The sequence below is a fragment of the Loxodonta africana genome, chromosome 2, assembly GCF_030014295.1.
Source record: "Loxodonta africana isolate mLoxAfr1 chromosome 2, mLoxAfr1.hap2, whole genome shotgun sequence".
In the NCBI taxonomy this organism is placed as follows: domain Eukaryota; kingdom Metazoa; phylum Chordata; class Mammalia; order Proboscidea; family Elephantidae; genus Loxodonta; species Loxodonta africana.
In genome coordinates, this window is record NC_087343.1 from 117,770,465 (window position 1) to 117,786,266 (window position 15,802).

At 35.1% G+C, this 15,802-nt stretch overlaps 1 protein-coding gene across 9 annotated transcripts in view; it reads left to right on the plus strand.

Annotated features, from left to right (window-relative positions):
• FER (FER tyrosine kinase) overlaps positions 1–15,802 on the plus strand; it is a 470,096-nt gene that overhangs the window by 223,352 nt on the left and 230,942 nt on the right. For 8 of the 9 annotated variants that reach the window (XM_023547996.2, XM_003405006.4, XM_064274743.1 and 5 more), the window contains one exon: positions 10,056–10,178. In XM_023547996.2, the coding sequence (XP_023403764.1) occupies positions 10,056–10,178 (123 nt within the window). Of the gene's footprint in view, positions 1–10,055; positions 10,180–15,802 lie in introns of those variants that run through there. The other variant, XM_023548019.2, reaches the window with a different exon arrangement.

A 15,802-nucleotide genomic window follows, 5' to 3' on the forward strand; every position in this document is an offset into this window, starting at 1 on the left:
CAGATGTGACACTGGACGTGCTGACTTGTGTATGCCAAGAAATTTGGAAGATAGCTGTCTTGTCAACTGACTGGAAGAGATCCATGTTTGTACCCATTCTAAAAAAGGTGATGAACGCAATGCATAAGTTATTGAACAATTTCATTAATATCACACACAAGTAAAATTTTGCTGAAGATCATTCAAAAGTGGTTGTAGCCGTACACTGATAGGGAACTGCCAGAAAATCAAGCTGGATTCAGAAGAGAATGTGGAATGAGGGATATCGTTGTTGGTTGTCAGATGGATCTTGGCTGAAAGCAGAGAGTATCAGAAATATGTTTACCTGTGTTTTATTGACTATGAAAAGGCATTTGACTGTGTGGATCATAACAAACTACTGATAACATTGCGAAGAATGGGAATTCCAGAACACTTACTTGTGCTCAGAAGAAACCTGTGTGGTTTAAAGTCAGGAAAAGATTGTATCAGGGTGTATCCTTTCACTATTCTGATTCAGCCTGTTTGCTGAGCAAATAATTTGTGAAGCTGGACTATATGAAGAAGAATGGGACATCAGGAATGGAGGAAGACTCATTAACAACCTGCAATATGCAGATGACGCAGCCTTACTTGCTGAAAATGAAGAGGACTTGAATCGCTTACTGATGAAGATCCAAGACTACAGCCTTCAATATGGATTACGCCTCAACATAAAGAAAACAAAAATCCTCACAACTGGACCAATAAACAACATCATGATAAATGAGAAAAGATTGAAATTGTGAAGGATTTCATTTTACTTGGATCTACCATCAACACCCATGGAAGCAGCAGTCAAGAAATCAGATGATGTATTATGTTGGGCAAATCTGCTGCAAGTGAAAGATGTCACTTTGAGGACTAAGGTGTGCCTGACCCAATCCGTGGTGTTTTCAGTTGCCTCATATGCATGCAAAAGCTGGACAATGAATAAAGAAAACCAAAACAGAATTGATGCCTTTGGATTATGGCGTTGGCCAAGAATATTGAATATACTATGAACTGCTGGAAGAATGATTAAATCTGTCTTAGAAGAAGTACAGCCAGAATGCTCCTTAGAAGCAAGGATGGTGAAACTTCATCTCTCGTACTTTGGACTTGTTATCAGAAGGGAGCAACCCCTGGAGAAGGACATTATGCTCAGTAAATAGAAGGTCAGTGAAAAAGAGGAAGACCATAAGTGAAATAGATTGACACAGTGGCTGCAGCAGTGGGCTCAAGCATAACACATTGCCAGGATGGCACAGAACCGGGCAGTGTTTTGTTCTGTTGTTCATAGGGTGGCTATGAGTCAGAACTGACTCAACAGCACCTAACCACAACATATAGGTTCTTGCTTGTAGTCTTTAATAAACAATAAATAGAAATTGATGAAAAATAAATAAAACGATTTATTTACCTTACTTCTTCTAATGCTAATTTAATTGTGGAAATTTATTTAAGTATTGCTAAGCTACTTCTTATGTTGGTTACATTTTCTTTATTGAGCATTCAGCCCATGAAGAAAATCTTAAAATTTTGCTTAACCTTCAACCACTGACAAATGTTTGTTTTTGACATACGAAAGAATCGATACGCTTCTATCTGTCGTTTTTACTCCACTCTTTCAAATGGTATGAATTTTCAAGATGGCTGTCCAGAGGATTTCAGTTTATGTCCAGGGACTAGAGTGATGCTAACTAATTGCCTTATGTACTAAATAACCTCAGACAGGTTTAGATGACACACACACATTGAAGTTCACATAACATAAAATTCAATATTTTAAAGTGTGCAATCCGGTGGGATTTAGTACATTTATATCTGGTAACTTGTATTAAAAAATAGACAGCATTTAAATGTAGTTAGATTGACTAAGGCTATTAAAGTATATATTGTAACTTTGACACTGGTTGTTAGCTTTTTATAGTATTCAGACCCCCACTTTATAATCATATTTGCCTGCTTTCATGATCCAACTCACTGTTCTAATAGTAATATGTTGTTTTTTATTGACAAAACCTTTTATAATGTGTGTGTGCTGGTAACTTACCTTATAACAATTTGAGACCATGTGGATGATATTTATAAAATTGTATGAGAATTGTAGAAGGAAAAATTGTAGGTAAAGCATAATAAACTCTAAATAATACTATTTTTGAAATATGCCGTATATTAAATAAGACTGAAATACTTCCCTTGTACTTTTAGTTTAAAATTTAAGTGTAGGAAATTAGATTAATATTCTTACTAACAAAAAGGAAAGAGTCAGCTTGCAAATTATCAATTTTCTTTGATATCACCATTTTGCTTTAAGGGGCTAAAATGAACAGCATAAAAAAAACCCACTAATATATGCTAAAAATAGACATTGGTACAAGTTAATTTTTAAAGTTTTATTCAGCTTCCCTTTGTTATCGAAATTAAAGATCTCTGTTAAAGATGAGAGTGCTTGTGTTTCAGTAAGTGCTTCAGGTTTTGCACTGCCTAATTTTTATTCTAATGTGTTTTCACCATATAATGCCGAGCGCTTTAGGTGGCTGAATGTGGGGTTCAAAGTGTTGGGAAGTTTTAATGATTTTTTATTTTGCACTGGTGAATCCTCCATGAGCTAAAATTATTCCACTTCTTTCTTACGTGCTTGTTGCCTTGAAGCAGGCAATAAACAGAAATTTATTATTAGATATCTAATGATTATCTGTAATGTTCCAATCAAGGAATTTATAATCCAGTATTAAATTATAAAATCTGTACATAAATGATGTGACAGATGTGTTAAGAGAGGAAGACATAACGTAATAAGGGCTGTTAGAGAAGGAGAAGATTAACAGGGAAGAGAGCTTTGTGCTTGGAGTCATAAGACTGAGGTTTCAGTCTCTACTCTGTAGTTATAAGCTCTGTGGTTTGGGAAGTCATTTAATTCATTTGAACCTCAGTTTCCTCATCTGCGTGATAGGGTTGATATCCTGTAAAATTTTTGTGAAAATTAGATCAATGAATCTATACAGAAGTACTTTATAAGGTGTGAAGTGCTGTACAAATATTAGATATTGTTACAATTATTTGATGTCTTTATTTGAGAAAAATACAAATGTAGTTTGTAAGAAATATCAGTGTGATTGGAAAAGTTAATTTTAGAAATGTCTTTTTGGTTTCTGAGATTTATTTGTGAAATTTTAATTGTGATAAATATGTTATTTTGGGATTTATCCACAAATATTATTTTTAGCAGCATTGCTGCTGTCAACTGGAGTCTAGGGTGGCAATTTTTTGAAGGTTTATTTTTGTATTCATGTCACAGTTACTTTTTAACATGGTGTGAAGCTCCATCTTGTGAACATTATGACTGAGCAATATGGACGCAGATATTTTCAATTTTTATATCTTTTACCACTTTAGCAGACTTCTAGCTATTTCAGGCAAGAAAAACTCTACCTCTTGTTTTGCATTAAATATATTAATTTTATAAAACTGAGAGTATCTGGCACCATGGCGCAGCAGTTAAGTGCTTGGCTGCTAACCAAAATGTTGGTGGTTTGAATCTACCCAGTGGCTATAGGGGGTGAGTGGGGCGGGGGGGAACCTGGAGATCTGCTCCCATAAAGATTAGAGCCTAGAAAACCCTCTGGGGACAGTTCTGTTCTGTCACATGGTGTTACTATCTATGTGTTGGAATCCACTTGATGGTACCCAACAAAAGCAAGAATATCTGAATTCATCATAATTCTAGTGTTGTTTACTGACCTATTATGTGGTTACTAGCCTGTTTATGTTGTAGAATTTGTGATTAAGCTGTTTATTTTGTATCATAAATGTTGATAGATTTTCATATTCAAATAGCTTCATTCCATTTGATAAGTAAATATATAATCAAATCCTTGCTTTTGTTTATGATAAAACAAAAAATGCATATGATAAAACAAAAGCACTTTAAAAGTTCTTATGCTATTATTAATAGGAGCATACTAATTTATATTTCTATAATTAATTTATCTAACACTCATTTGCTAAGCACCCATTTTTGCAAAGAACCATGATATGTAACACAAGGTGCTGAAACTGAAGCATGTATGGCTCCTCTTGTCAGTGGTTTAAAACCTAAGTATGTGTTACAGTAGTAGAATTGTGAACAGAGAAATATTAAAGATGCAAGATTAGGGATGATTAGTTGAACCATGAAATCCAAATTAACATATGATGATGAACTAAAAATAACAGCATAATAAATACTTGTAAATAAAATCTTGGGGGAAAAATCCTTGATGTAATGACATAGCATCATCTTTTATTCATTTATTCGTTCAGGAAATACTAAAGGAGTGAGTACCAAGTGAGGTCCTGGGATGTAATTGTGGGTAAAACCATGTTGTATTCTTTTTTTTTTTTACACAGAATCAGAGATTTAAGAGAGCTCCTTCTTACCAATAAAGGGAAGTTGGAGGTTGTGAGTAATTACCATGTAAAACTGGGTAGGGTTGTATCAAATTATTAATTCATTCAGCAGGTGTTTATTGGATATCTGTCTTGTGCTAAGCTTTACTTTGAGGTGATGGATTCATTCTCTGAATGTACCAGTTAGGTTTATTTTGTTTTCTTGCCACAATCTCTAGACTCTGAACTAACTTTTAAATTCATGCTGTAGGTCTTATGGGAGACTAAACGGATATGAATAGTAATCCAGTTGTTTGGATGAGAGTTAATTCCAAGTTTGTGGTCTTAGCTTTGTATATTTAGAATTAGTTTTTGCCCTTCTAGTCCTACCATTTAAGGACACAAGGGAAAGCAATAAGTACCTTGAAGTCAAAATGAAACTGTTTAAGATGTCATTTTCTGTGTCCCTCATACACAAATAAAGACTTATGAGACTTTTTTCTTAGTAAAATCAAGCCATACAAAAAACTTTCTTAATATTGTTTTCTAGAATATACTAATTGATTGAGTTCTGTATAAGGCCCGAGGATATAATGGTGACACTTGTAGTCGAGGGTGATCACAGTTATTCATAAATTACACACAGTATAGAATTATAAACTGTAATAAGTTCTATAAGGAGAGCTACACAGTGCTATGAAAGCTTGTATCAGGGGGACCTAAGGAAGTTAGTAAGGTTGAGCCAACATACGAAGAATGAATAAATGGCCATACCAAAACCTTACTAATATTATTCTCCAAACTCCCCTAGAATCCCTTCTGTAAAAAAAAAATAAAAAGTGTGTACCTGTTTAATTAGTTATTTGTAATACTCCCTGTGCCATTTTTATTTGAGAAAACTGCAGCTTATATTTTGTATTTTCATTGTTAGGCATTTTTCAAAAAAGGAGTATGTTAACTTTCTGTTGTGTTCAACTTATCTCAGCCCCGTTCAGAAATGATTTTCCTTTCCATTTTTCTTCCTTAAACCTGTTTATCCTGAACCCTGAATCTAGATGTTTTTTCAGGAGATCTCTTCAGGCGTATTTTTTCAGGTTATACATTCACTGAATCCCCTTCTCGTTTTTACGTGCTGTCTCTGTTTTGTCTGACTTCCTGGCATAATAACAGTCCTCTAGATATATGTATAGGAATAAAATCAGATTCTATTCTCATGTGTTTTTTATCTATATGCATGATTCATTCACAGTGATAACTCAAAAACAAATTCTAGGTGTAGTAAATGTTTTAAAAACAGAAGTAATACATAATTTTTATAAAATTTCAGGCACATGGAATGTATACTCCATAATAATAATCTCCTATTGATTCAGTGTATATTTTTGTAGGTTTTTGAAATATACTCATGTATATAATTTTTATTTTATAAAAATTGAGTCATACCATATTTCTGTTTGTACTTATTTAATAATATACTTAATATTTGGTATTGTAAAATATAATATCAGTAACAATCAATAAAATGATCTTTGTAGACAGTCGTAGAAATTTATTCTACACTACTATTTTTTATTGCTTCTTTTGGAGTTCATATAAGAGATGATTAGTAGCAACCTTAGCTCGAAGAGAAGCCTCTTATTTAAAGGTTAGTCTGGATTTTCTTTATCATATTATTGTTAAAACTATTTGGAGATACTTAAAACATCCATCTGTAGTTGAAACCAACCTCAGGTCAGGTGAGTTACAAGAAATTTAGAGATCTGTACAAGGTCAAATGTAGTATTTGGAATTTTGAGCTTATTAAGTCACAGTTCCTTCAATTTTGGTGAATGTACTATTCTGAATCTTTCAGCTGTTTAGATGAGCTTTATCAGCATATAGTCTTAGCATCATTTTTAGATTGATTACCCTATCTTCATTTTTAAGAAAAGTAAATTAATCAATTTTTGCGTTGTATTAGGGCTCTGAAACCTTCGCTGATTTCAGAGTGATTGCTTTAAACAATAATTGCTAATGTTTATTTTCAGCCCATGAAAGAAGTATTTCTGCTTGTATAGCTGTATTAGTCCATCATGATTACTCTGTCAATGGCAGACACCTATCTTTAAATTAATAACACGATTTAGTTTTAAATTAAGAAAAAAAAAAAAAACCCATTGCTGTTGAGTCCATTCCGACTCACAGCTACCCGGTAGAACAGAGTAGAACTGCCCCTAGGTTTCCAAGGAACAGCTGGTGGATTGCAACTGTTGACCTTTTAGTTAGCCGAGCTCTTAACCACCAGGGCTCCAAATTAAGGTAGGGAAAATTAAAGTATTAAATATTTTATTTAATATTTCTGTAGTTATAGAGTTGTATTAAAATTTTACTTGAGGCATGATGACACTGGAAGCTGATTTGAAATTTCATTCTCTGTGAACTTCATCTCACTACCTACTCTTTTCCAAACATTGTATTTTGGCATCTTGAGTTTATGTATGTGAACCTCCCTATTCATTTCTAAACTAAGTTGTCTCTTTAACTTCTTCACTGTTGTTAAAAATGCATTGCATTTCATTCATTCACACATGTTTATTGATTCAGGCGGTGTATACTAGAAACTGTTCTAGGCCTTTAGGGATATTGTGATAACAAAACAAATGTAAAAATCCATCACCTTATGAGCTTACATTCTAGAGGGGGAGATAGACAGTAAATAAGATAAATGATGTTAATAGCAATAGGTTCTAAGGAGAAAAATTCAACCAGTAAAGGGAAATAAAGTATTTAGTTGGGGTGAGAAAATGGATATTGAAATTGTGTAGGGTGGCTAGGGTAGACCTCACTGAAATGGTGACATCTGATGAAGGACTAGAAAGAAGTAAGGGAGCTATTACCCATATGGCTATCTGAGGAAGTATTTCAAGCCACAAATACAAAGGCCTTGAGGAAGGAATGTATGTATCGGCTTTTGGAACAAGAAGCTGGCAAATGTCGCTATAGGGGAGTAAACAAATGGTAAGAGATGAGGTAAGAGAAATTATGGGAAACAGACCATACAGGCTGTTATAGGCCATAACCAGTGTTCATCAAGTCAACTCTGACTCATGGTAACACCATTTGTGCCAGAGTAGAAATGTGCTCCATAGGGTTTTCAGTGGTGCAGTGGTTAAGTGCTGGGCTGCTAACTGGAAGGTTGGCAGTTTGAACCCACCAACTACTCTGGGGGAGAAAGATGTGGCAGTCCGTAAAGATTGTCATCATTGTTGTTGTTGTTAGATGCCATTGAGTTGGTTCCGACTCACTGACCCTGTGTACAACAGAACGAAACACTGACCAGTCCTGTACCATCCTCACAATTGTTGCTATGTTTGAGCCCACTGTTGGAGCCACTGTCAGTCCATCTTGTTGAGGGTCTTCCTGTTTTTCGCTGACCCTCTATATTCCGTTGTATATAGGGTTGCTATGATTTGGAACTGACTCAGCGGCACCTAACAACAACAACTACTTTATCAAGCATGAAGTCCTTCTCCAGGGACTGGGCCCTCCTGCTGACATGTCCAAAGTATGTGAGACAAAGCCTCACCATCCTTACTTCTGAGGAGCACTCTGGCTGTACTTCTTCCAAGGCAGATTTGTTCATTTTTCTGGCATTCCATGCCTTGGAAACCCTCTGGGGCATTTCTACTCTGTTCTACAGGGTCACTTTGAACAAGACTTTGTGTTTTTTTTTTTTAGGTTTTGACTTTTTGGAAGTAGATCTCCATCCCTTGCTACTGAAGTGCTTCTGGGTTGACTCGAACCTTCAATCTTTTGGTTAGCAGCTGAGTGTGCTAACCCTTTGCATCACCCACTAATTCCTATATAAAAAAAAAAAAAAATTCCTATAGGCCATACCAAACCAAACCTGTTGCCATCGAGTTGATTCCAACTCATAGTGATCCTATAGGACAGAATAGAACTGTCCCATAGGATTTCCAAGGAGTGGTTGGTGGATTCAAAATGCCAACCTTTTGGTTAACAGCCATATGCTTAACCGCTGTGCCACCAGGGATCCTTATAGTAAGTGTTTTATTCTGAGAGAGATGAGGATTTTGAGTAGAGTAATAACATGATCAAATTTCTGTTATAGTACTATACACTCCCTCCACTACTGTGTTAAGACTACACTGAAGGAGAATAAAAGAAATAGTATATTAGTTTGAAATGTTGCTTTTGTTACATGTTGTGCATCTATGACCTTTCAAATTTCTTTATGTTTTAATCAATTTTATATAAGAATTCTGTGATAATTGAGTTATTTAGAGGTAATCATTATTCCTTGAGAAAATGTAATTTATACTTAATCAGTGTTCTTTGAAAATGTTTCTTTTCATATATCCAGATTTGGAATCTAAGGTTTATCATGCATATGGTGATATTTTAATTGAATGCATACCGTGTGCCATACATTGAGCTAAGTGCTCTGCGTGTTAATACTTGGTCAGGTCTCACAGTTATTCTGTGAGAAGTCCAAAGATTATTTCGTTTCACCAGTGAATAAACTTGAGGCACTGAGAGATTAGTAACTTGCTCAGTGTGTTGCACACATATTAATATATTAGTTTCTTCAGTGTGAAATATTTCTAAACATCCATGGTAATATAGCAGGTTTAGCTGCTGTGTAGAGAAGTTTTTTAGGCAGTTTATTAACAGCTGCCCTGAATAGACTCTATGCAAAATGCCTGAGTTGAATTATACTCTATAGTTTTAAGTATTAAAGTAAAGCTAATGATGTTTGTACTTCACTTGATGAAATAGAAATATTCATTTAAAAAGTGGTCTGTAAATTAAATTATGATAGCCAAAAAAAAAAAAAAAAAACCATTGTCGTCAAGTCTATTACTACGGAAAAGGTGATCTGAGTTTTCTATTTGTTAATTAGGAAAATAATACAAATAATATCCAAAATTAGAGAGTTTTCAAAGTTCTTATTTCTTATTTTCTTAAAATGGAGCGGATTCACATTTGTTGTATATACAGGTGAGCACTTTGTGAACAATTAGATGACAGTTTTTATTACATGACAGTACAGTGCTTCCTGCATTGAAAAGTCATGGCTAATGACATATTTTTTTTTTGCTCAATTTATGATTATCTGTTCATCTATATGATAGTCAACCTGTATACCTATTTGAAATATGATGATAGAGAAGTGGGATCTTGGCAGAGTTTGGAAAAATGTTATTTACCTGATATGAAATTTAAAAAAAAATGCTAAGCTCTGAGCATGCTGATATCTGAGTTTTGTCATTGGTACATTTTATTTTTATTTTTTTGCCAAAAGTTTGTTGTTGATAACTGAATAGATAATGCATAAATAACCTCACTATAGAAAAACTAATTAATACTATGTTGATAAGTAGAAAATAAATTATCAGAGGTGTTCTTTAAATATTTATTATTAAACTGTATATACTTCAAACTTTTGGCATTATTTTTCATCTTGTTTTATCAAATGGAACATACACGTAGACATATCTAAACTTACATCTTATTCTTCAATTCAGATGTATCCCATGCTTTGCTTTGTTTGGTTATTATTTTAGCAAAATGCATTTCAGATCTATTCGTTAATTTTTTTAATTGAATTTAATTCATTGATGAATGTAGTCTTTTTAATGCACTGTCTTCACATTTATTCTACTTCATTGTTCTCTCTCCAGAATCTGTATAGATTCGAAGGCACTGGGTTTACGAACATCCCTCAACTTATAGATCATCACTACACAACAAAACAGGTCATCACTAAGAAGTCAGGTGTAGTTCTGTTAAATCCTATTGCTAAGGTAGGTGCATATATATACTTTTTATTTTTTCAAGAATGCTTTGTGAGTTAACACTTCCCGCGGTAAATAAAATTCCTAGATTATTTCCCAGAAATTCAGAAATAAAAGGGTTGTACGATTACCACTAGTACTAAAATAACTGAAGCATAGAATTTCTTGTTTCAGTAAATCCCAGTATTAAAAAAAAGAAAAATTCAGGTTCAGTAAAAATAGTTTTTTCCCATGGTAGGTTCAGGATATACAGCTGGAGTTTCAGAGATATTAATACCTCATTTCACAAACCAACCGAGTATTTGCATTGTATAAAGGCTTAGCTATGGGAAAAAGATGTGGCAGTCTGCTTCTGTAAAGATTTACAACCTTGGAAACCTGATGTGTCAGTTCTGCTCTGTTCTACAGGGTCACTATGAGTTGGAATTGACTCAACAGTAGCGGGTTTGGTTTGATTTTCGGAAAGGCTTAGCCAGATCTAAATAGAGAGACCAAAGTCATAAAACAGGAACATAAAAATGCAGATCTGGGCTTGAGTAGAAATATATAATTTTAAATAAGGCTGTAGTCCTCACTATGTAAAATTTTCCATGAAGTGAGCCTAGGTAGATGGAGATTTTCTGGACTGTTATCTGATCAGTTATAATCTCTCTCCCCAACACTGAGTATGGAGCTGATTATCTCATCATTTTATAGCACGACCCATAAAATATAACTGTAAACTGAGAGCTACACAAGATTAAGGGGCTGTGTATGATTGTTTTATGAGGTAAAAATTTTAAGTTTATATAGCTGACTATTAACCTGTCCTAAAGTACTGGTTTCCAAGGAGCTCGACGGCACTGGGTTACTGGGTAAAGTACTGGTATTTGAAATATGCAAATCATTATGTCAGTTTGTTGTAAATGTTATGTTCTTGATTTAAAGACTGATACTCTTTTAGAAGAAAATCACAAAGAGATTGTGAAAGTTAAATAATTTTCAATTATGAGTGGAGCAAATTATATGGATTTTGTGGTGGTGGTTTTATCTATCATATATATCTTCCTTTGAAAAGTTATTTGTACTCTTATAACTGGGATCTCATTCTTGATTTAAATTTGTGTAAGAAGTTAATGTCTTTGACCATATAATGTGCTGTAAAATGTCTAATTCCATCATGCCAGACTTCATTTTTAGCCTACATAAAGAATGATGTTTTGGTCCCAAAGTAATTTCTGTTTTATAGCAGTTTTCTTCTCTCTTACTTATTTCTGCTCTTACCTAAGAAAACATATCGTTATAATGTCTGACTAGAGGACACAGCAGCCAATGTAGTCTCTTTCTTATCTTCATATTCTTATGTGTATTCCTTCAGAGTTCCAGTAAAGTAGATGATCAGACTAAAGATATTATTTAACTTTCTCCTGGTCATGAAGCTAGTAGGTACCTGAGCCACCCACTCCTCACCCTCCCCTGGCTGATCTACACTGACTCCCAGAGTCTGTATAGAGTTATGGAAGATGGAAGGTCTTGTAAACCAAACCAAAAACCAAACCCATCGCCATCAAGTTGATTCCGACTCATAGCAACCCTATCGGACAGAGTGGAATTGCCCCGTAGAGTTTCCAAGGGGTGCCTGGTGGATTCAAACCGACAACCTTTTGGTTAGCAGCTGTAGCTCTTAACTACTATGCCATCAGGGTTCCATTGTTGTAAACAGGAGCTATTTATTATCCAACATCATCATCTTCGTATCAGCGAACACATTGGACGTGCACATGGCCTGTTCTTTGTCCAGTTTATTGCTCAAATGTCACTTCATCATCAGAGAGGCCTTTTCTGACTAACCATGGTGAAATAATACCTCACTGTCCCCCACCCCCTTATCTTCTCAATTTCTGTTTGTCATAGGTATCTAAATTCTGACATTATATAGTGTATTTTTAATTTTTTTTTTATTGTGCTTTAGATGAAGGTTTACAGAGCAGAATAGTTCTCATTAAACAATTAATACACATATTGTTGTGTGACGTTGGTTGCCAACCCCACGACATGTCAACACTCTCCCCTTCTCGACCTTGGGTTCCCCATTACTAGCTTTCCTGTCCCCTCCTGCCTTCTCGTCCTTGCCCTTGGCCTGTGTGCCCATTAAGTTTCATTTTGTTTTATGGGCCTGTCTAATCTTTGGCTGAAGGGTGAACCTCAGGAGTGACTTCAGTATTGAGTAAAAAAGGTGCCCCAGGGGCTATACTCTTGGGGTTTCTCTAGTCTGAGTCAGACCCATAAGTCTGGTCTTTTTTTGTGTGTTAAAATTTTGTTCTACATTTTTCTCCAGCTCTGTCCAGAGCCCTCTATTTTGGTCTTTATCAGAGCAGTCAGCGGTGGTAGCTGGGCACCATCTAGTTGTGCTGCACTCAGTCTGGTGGAGGCTGTGATAGCTGTGGTCCATTAGTCCTTTGAACTAACCTTTCTCCTGTATCTTTGGTTTTCTTCATTCTTTCTTGCTCCAGACAAGGTGGAACCAATGGAGTATCTTAGATGGCCAAAGTAGGATGTAGCACATTTTCTTTTTTAAACTCTGTTACGCCAATTGAACTAGATGTCCTCCAACAACATGGTCCCCAGTCCTTAGCCCAGTATATCTGTCTCTCAGGTGGTTTGGATGTGTCTATGAAGCTTCTGTGACCTTGCCTTTGTCAAGTGATGCTGACTTCCACAATATTGTGTACTGTCTTCCCTTCAGCAAAGTTACCACTTGCCTATTATTGTCTAGTTAGTGTTTTTCTGTCCCTACTCCTCCCCTCCGTAGTAACCATCAAAAATTGTTTCTCTCTGTGTGTAAGCCTTTTCATGAGTTTGTATAATGGTGGTCTCATACAATATTTGTCCTTTTGTGTTTGACTTATTTCACTCAGCATAATGCCCTCCAGATTCATCCGTGTTGTGAGATGTTTCGTATACTCATCGTTGTGTTTTATCGTTGCACAGTATTCCTTTGTGTGTATGTACCATAGTTTGTTTATCCATTCATCTGTTGATGGGTACTTAAGTTGTTTCCGTCTTTTTGCTATTGTGAGTAATGCTGTAATGAACGTGGGTGTGCATGTGTATATTTGTGTCACGGCTTATATAATGTATTTTTAATTGTCTATCTCCCCTAAGTTAAATGTAATTTCTATAAGGGCCACAACTGTGTTTAACAGTTAGTACAACACCATCGCCAGTACCTTGAACAGTGCTGACCCCATAAATACTTGTCGAAGGATTAAATTCATTGAGGAATTTCTAGGAGCCTGGTGCTCGTTGAGTTTTTTATATGCATTCTCATTTAACCCTCACATATTCTTGTATTTTTTTTAAACTCATACAGTATTATGAATAAGGAGCTGAGGCTTAAAATAGCAAATTGCTTGTCTGTGATAACACAACTGATAAGAGGCAGAGCTGAGAAATGAGCCCATGTTCTTAACCATTATCTGTTGCTCCAGATTGTAGAATCTAGATTTTAGAGCCTAGGTTATACTGTTTAGAGTGAGGTAAAAAATAAGTAAGAAAGACATTTAGTTCAACTTACTGTTTAAATGATACTCTGAAAGTTTATTTGCTTTTTTGAATTTAGTGTTTCTTCAGATTTAACTGTTTTTTGAAAGAAATCTATTTCTGAATGGATATCAAAGCAAACAAGTTCATGATTAAATTCAGTTGAGTTAGAGAGCCAATATCTTGAACCTTAGACAAATCACTTGCATGTCTGTTTCAATCAACTAATTGTACCTTTCTACCAGAATTTGGTATAAAATTCCAGAATAATAGAGGCAGATTTTGGAGAGGAGAGTAAATCTCTCTGTGGCTGAAACTGCTAACTTGTCATGAAGAGATAGGTTCATGGCAACAACATTCGTGAGCAGATGCATTCAAACAGAGAACAGTTCCTAAGAGAGGAAAGCAGTATTTTTAATTAGGTGCTGTACTCATTTTCTTGGTTTCAAATGACTTAAAAGACTGTTTTATGTTATGTATAGGTAATATAGCTTGCCTCTTTCACTATTACTGTTCAATGATTTTCCTTCTATACAGGCTTATAATATACTTTATGATATATTCAAGTCTTTTCAATTTATTATTTTATGCAATCAAACAAACCTTCTTTTCCTTAAACCCATATCAGAGTTCCTTCCATAGTTCACTAGGATCTATTGGGTCATTATTAGCACAATTTTTAAAAGCTAACAAAGACAGTAATGTAAAATATATGTGATTCAACATCTTTTCATTTAGAAAATATTTACTTGGCACTCACCGTGTGCTGCACAGTGTTCTGTATTTTGTCAGAATACAATAAATGCTATGAAAATGAAGCCAGTTAAGGAGATAATGAATGGCTAGATCTGAAAATGATAGTGAGGACAAGGGTTAGATAGTGTGTATGTGTCTGTGTAGGGGAGAGCTGCTAATTTCAAATATCACAGTCAAAACATGTGGTCAGAGAAGGCCTCCTAATGAGCTTTGAGCAGAGATGTGATTTGAACAAAGGAGTTATCTATGGGGTTATGTGCATGGTAATACTAAAAGTGTTTAGCACTTGGTAAGCATGGATATTGACCTGTCCAATTGTATACAACTGGTAGAGCCATTGTGATGTATTTGGCTGAATATCCTCCATGGGTATCTGGGGAAAGAGCATTCCTTGGTCTGAATGAGGAACTGCAGAGGCTAGCGTGGCAAGAGCAGAGTGTTCAAAGGGGAATGAACACAGATTAAGATTAATAGCTAATATATATTATCTGGAAACCCTGGTGGTGTAGTGGTTAATTGCTACGGCTGCTAACCAAGAGTTCGGCAGTTCAAATCCGCCAGGCAGTCCTTGGAAACTCTACAGGGCCGTTCTACTCTGACCTGTAGGGTTGCTATGAGTCGGAATCAACTTGACAGCAGTGGGTTTGGTTTTTGGTTTTTATATATTATCTTAAAAGGTCAGCCGTTTATCGCATATTTTAAGAAATTATCTTCATTTGAGAAGAAACTCAACATAAAATTTTGCAAATTTTCATAGCGAGTCTTTTAAAAAACAAGATAAAAAACAAGATATTTATGGTTAATAGTGGTAGTAAATTTCAAGGGAATATTTTTATAGTAATATAGCCATCCTGGAAACCCTGGTGGCGTAGTGATTAAGAGCTAAGGCTACTAAGCAAAAGGTCAGCAGTTTGAATCCACCAGGTGCTCCTTGGAAACTCTGTGTGGGAGTTCTGCTCTGCCCTATAAGGTCTCTGTGAGCCGACAGCAGTGGGTTTTTTTTTTTTTTTTCTTAATGGCCATCCAGATAAATTAGAGCAAAACCCATGTTTTTTATTTCTAAAGAACTTTTTTTCCCCAGTAATATTATTTTTGGAGGCATCTAACTGGCTGTGCTTCTGCTGTTAATCCTCTTATGCTGTCATTTGTCTGATATTTTTAAAAAGTGCTGTGTGTTTAAAATTTGAAGAGAGATAGTGATCTTTTTCTTTTTAGGTTTTGAAAATGAGATAATTAAATATCATGTCAAATTAGATTTCCAGTTGTGGAAACCCACAGTTTGAGAAAAAAAGTTCTGAACTAGAATACGCACTATTAAGATTCTATTTAAGTGGCTCTTTTAAATCAATTAATTA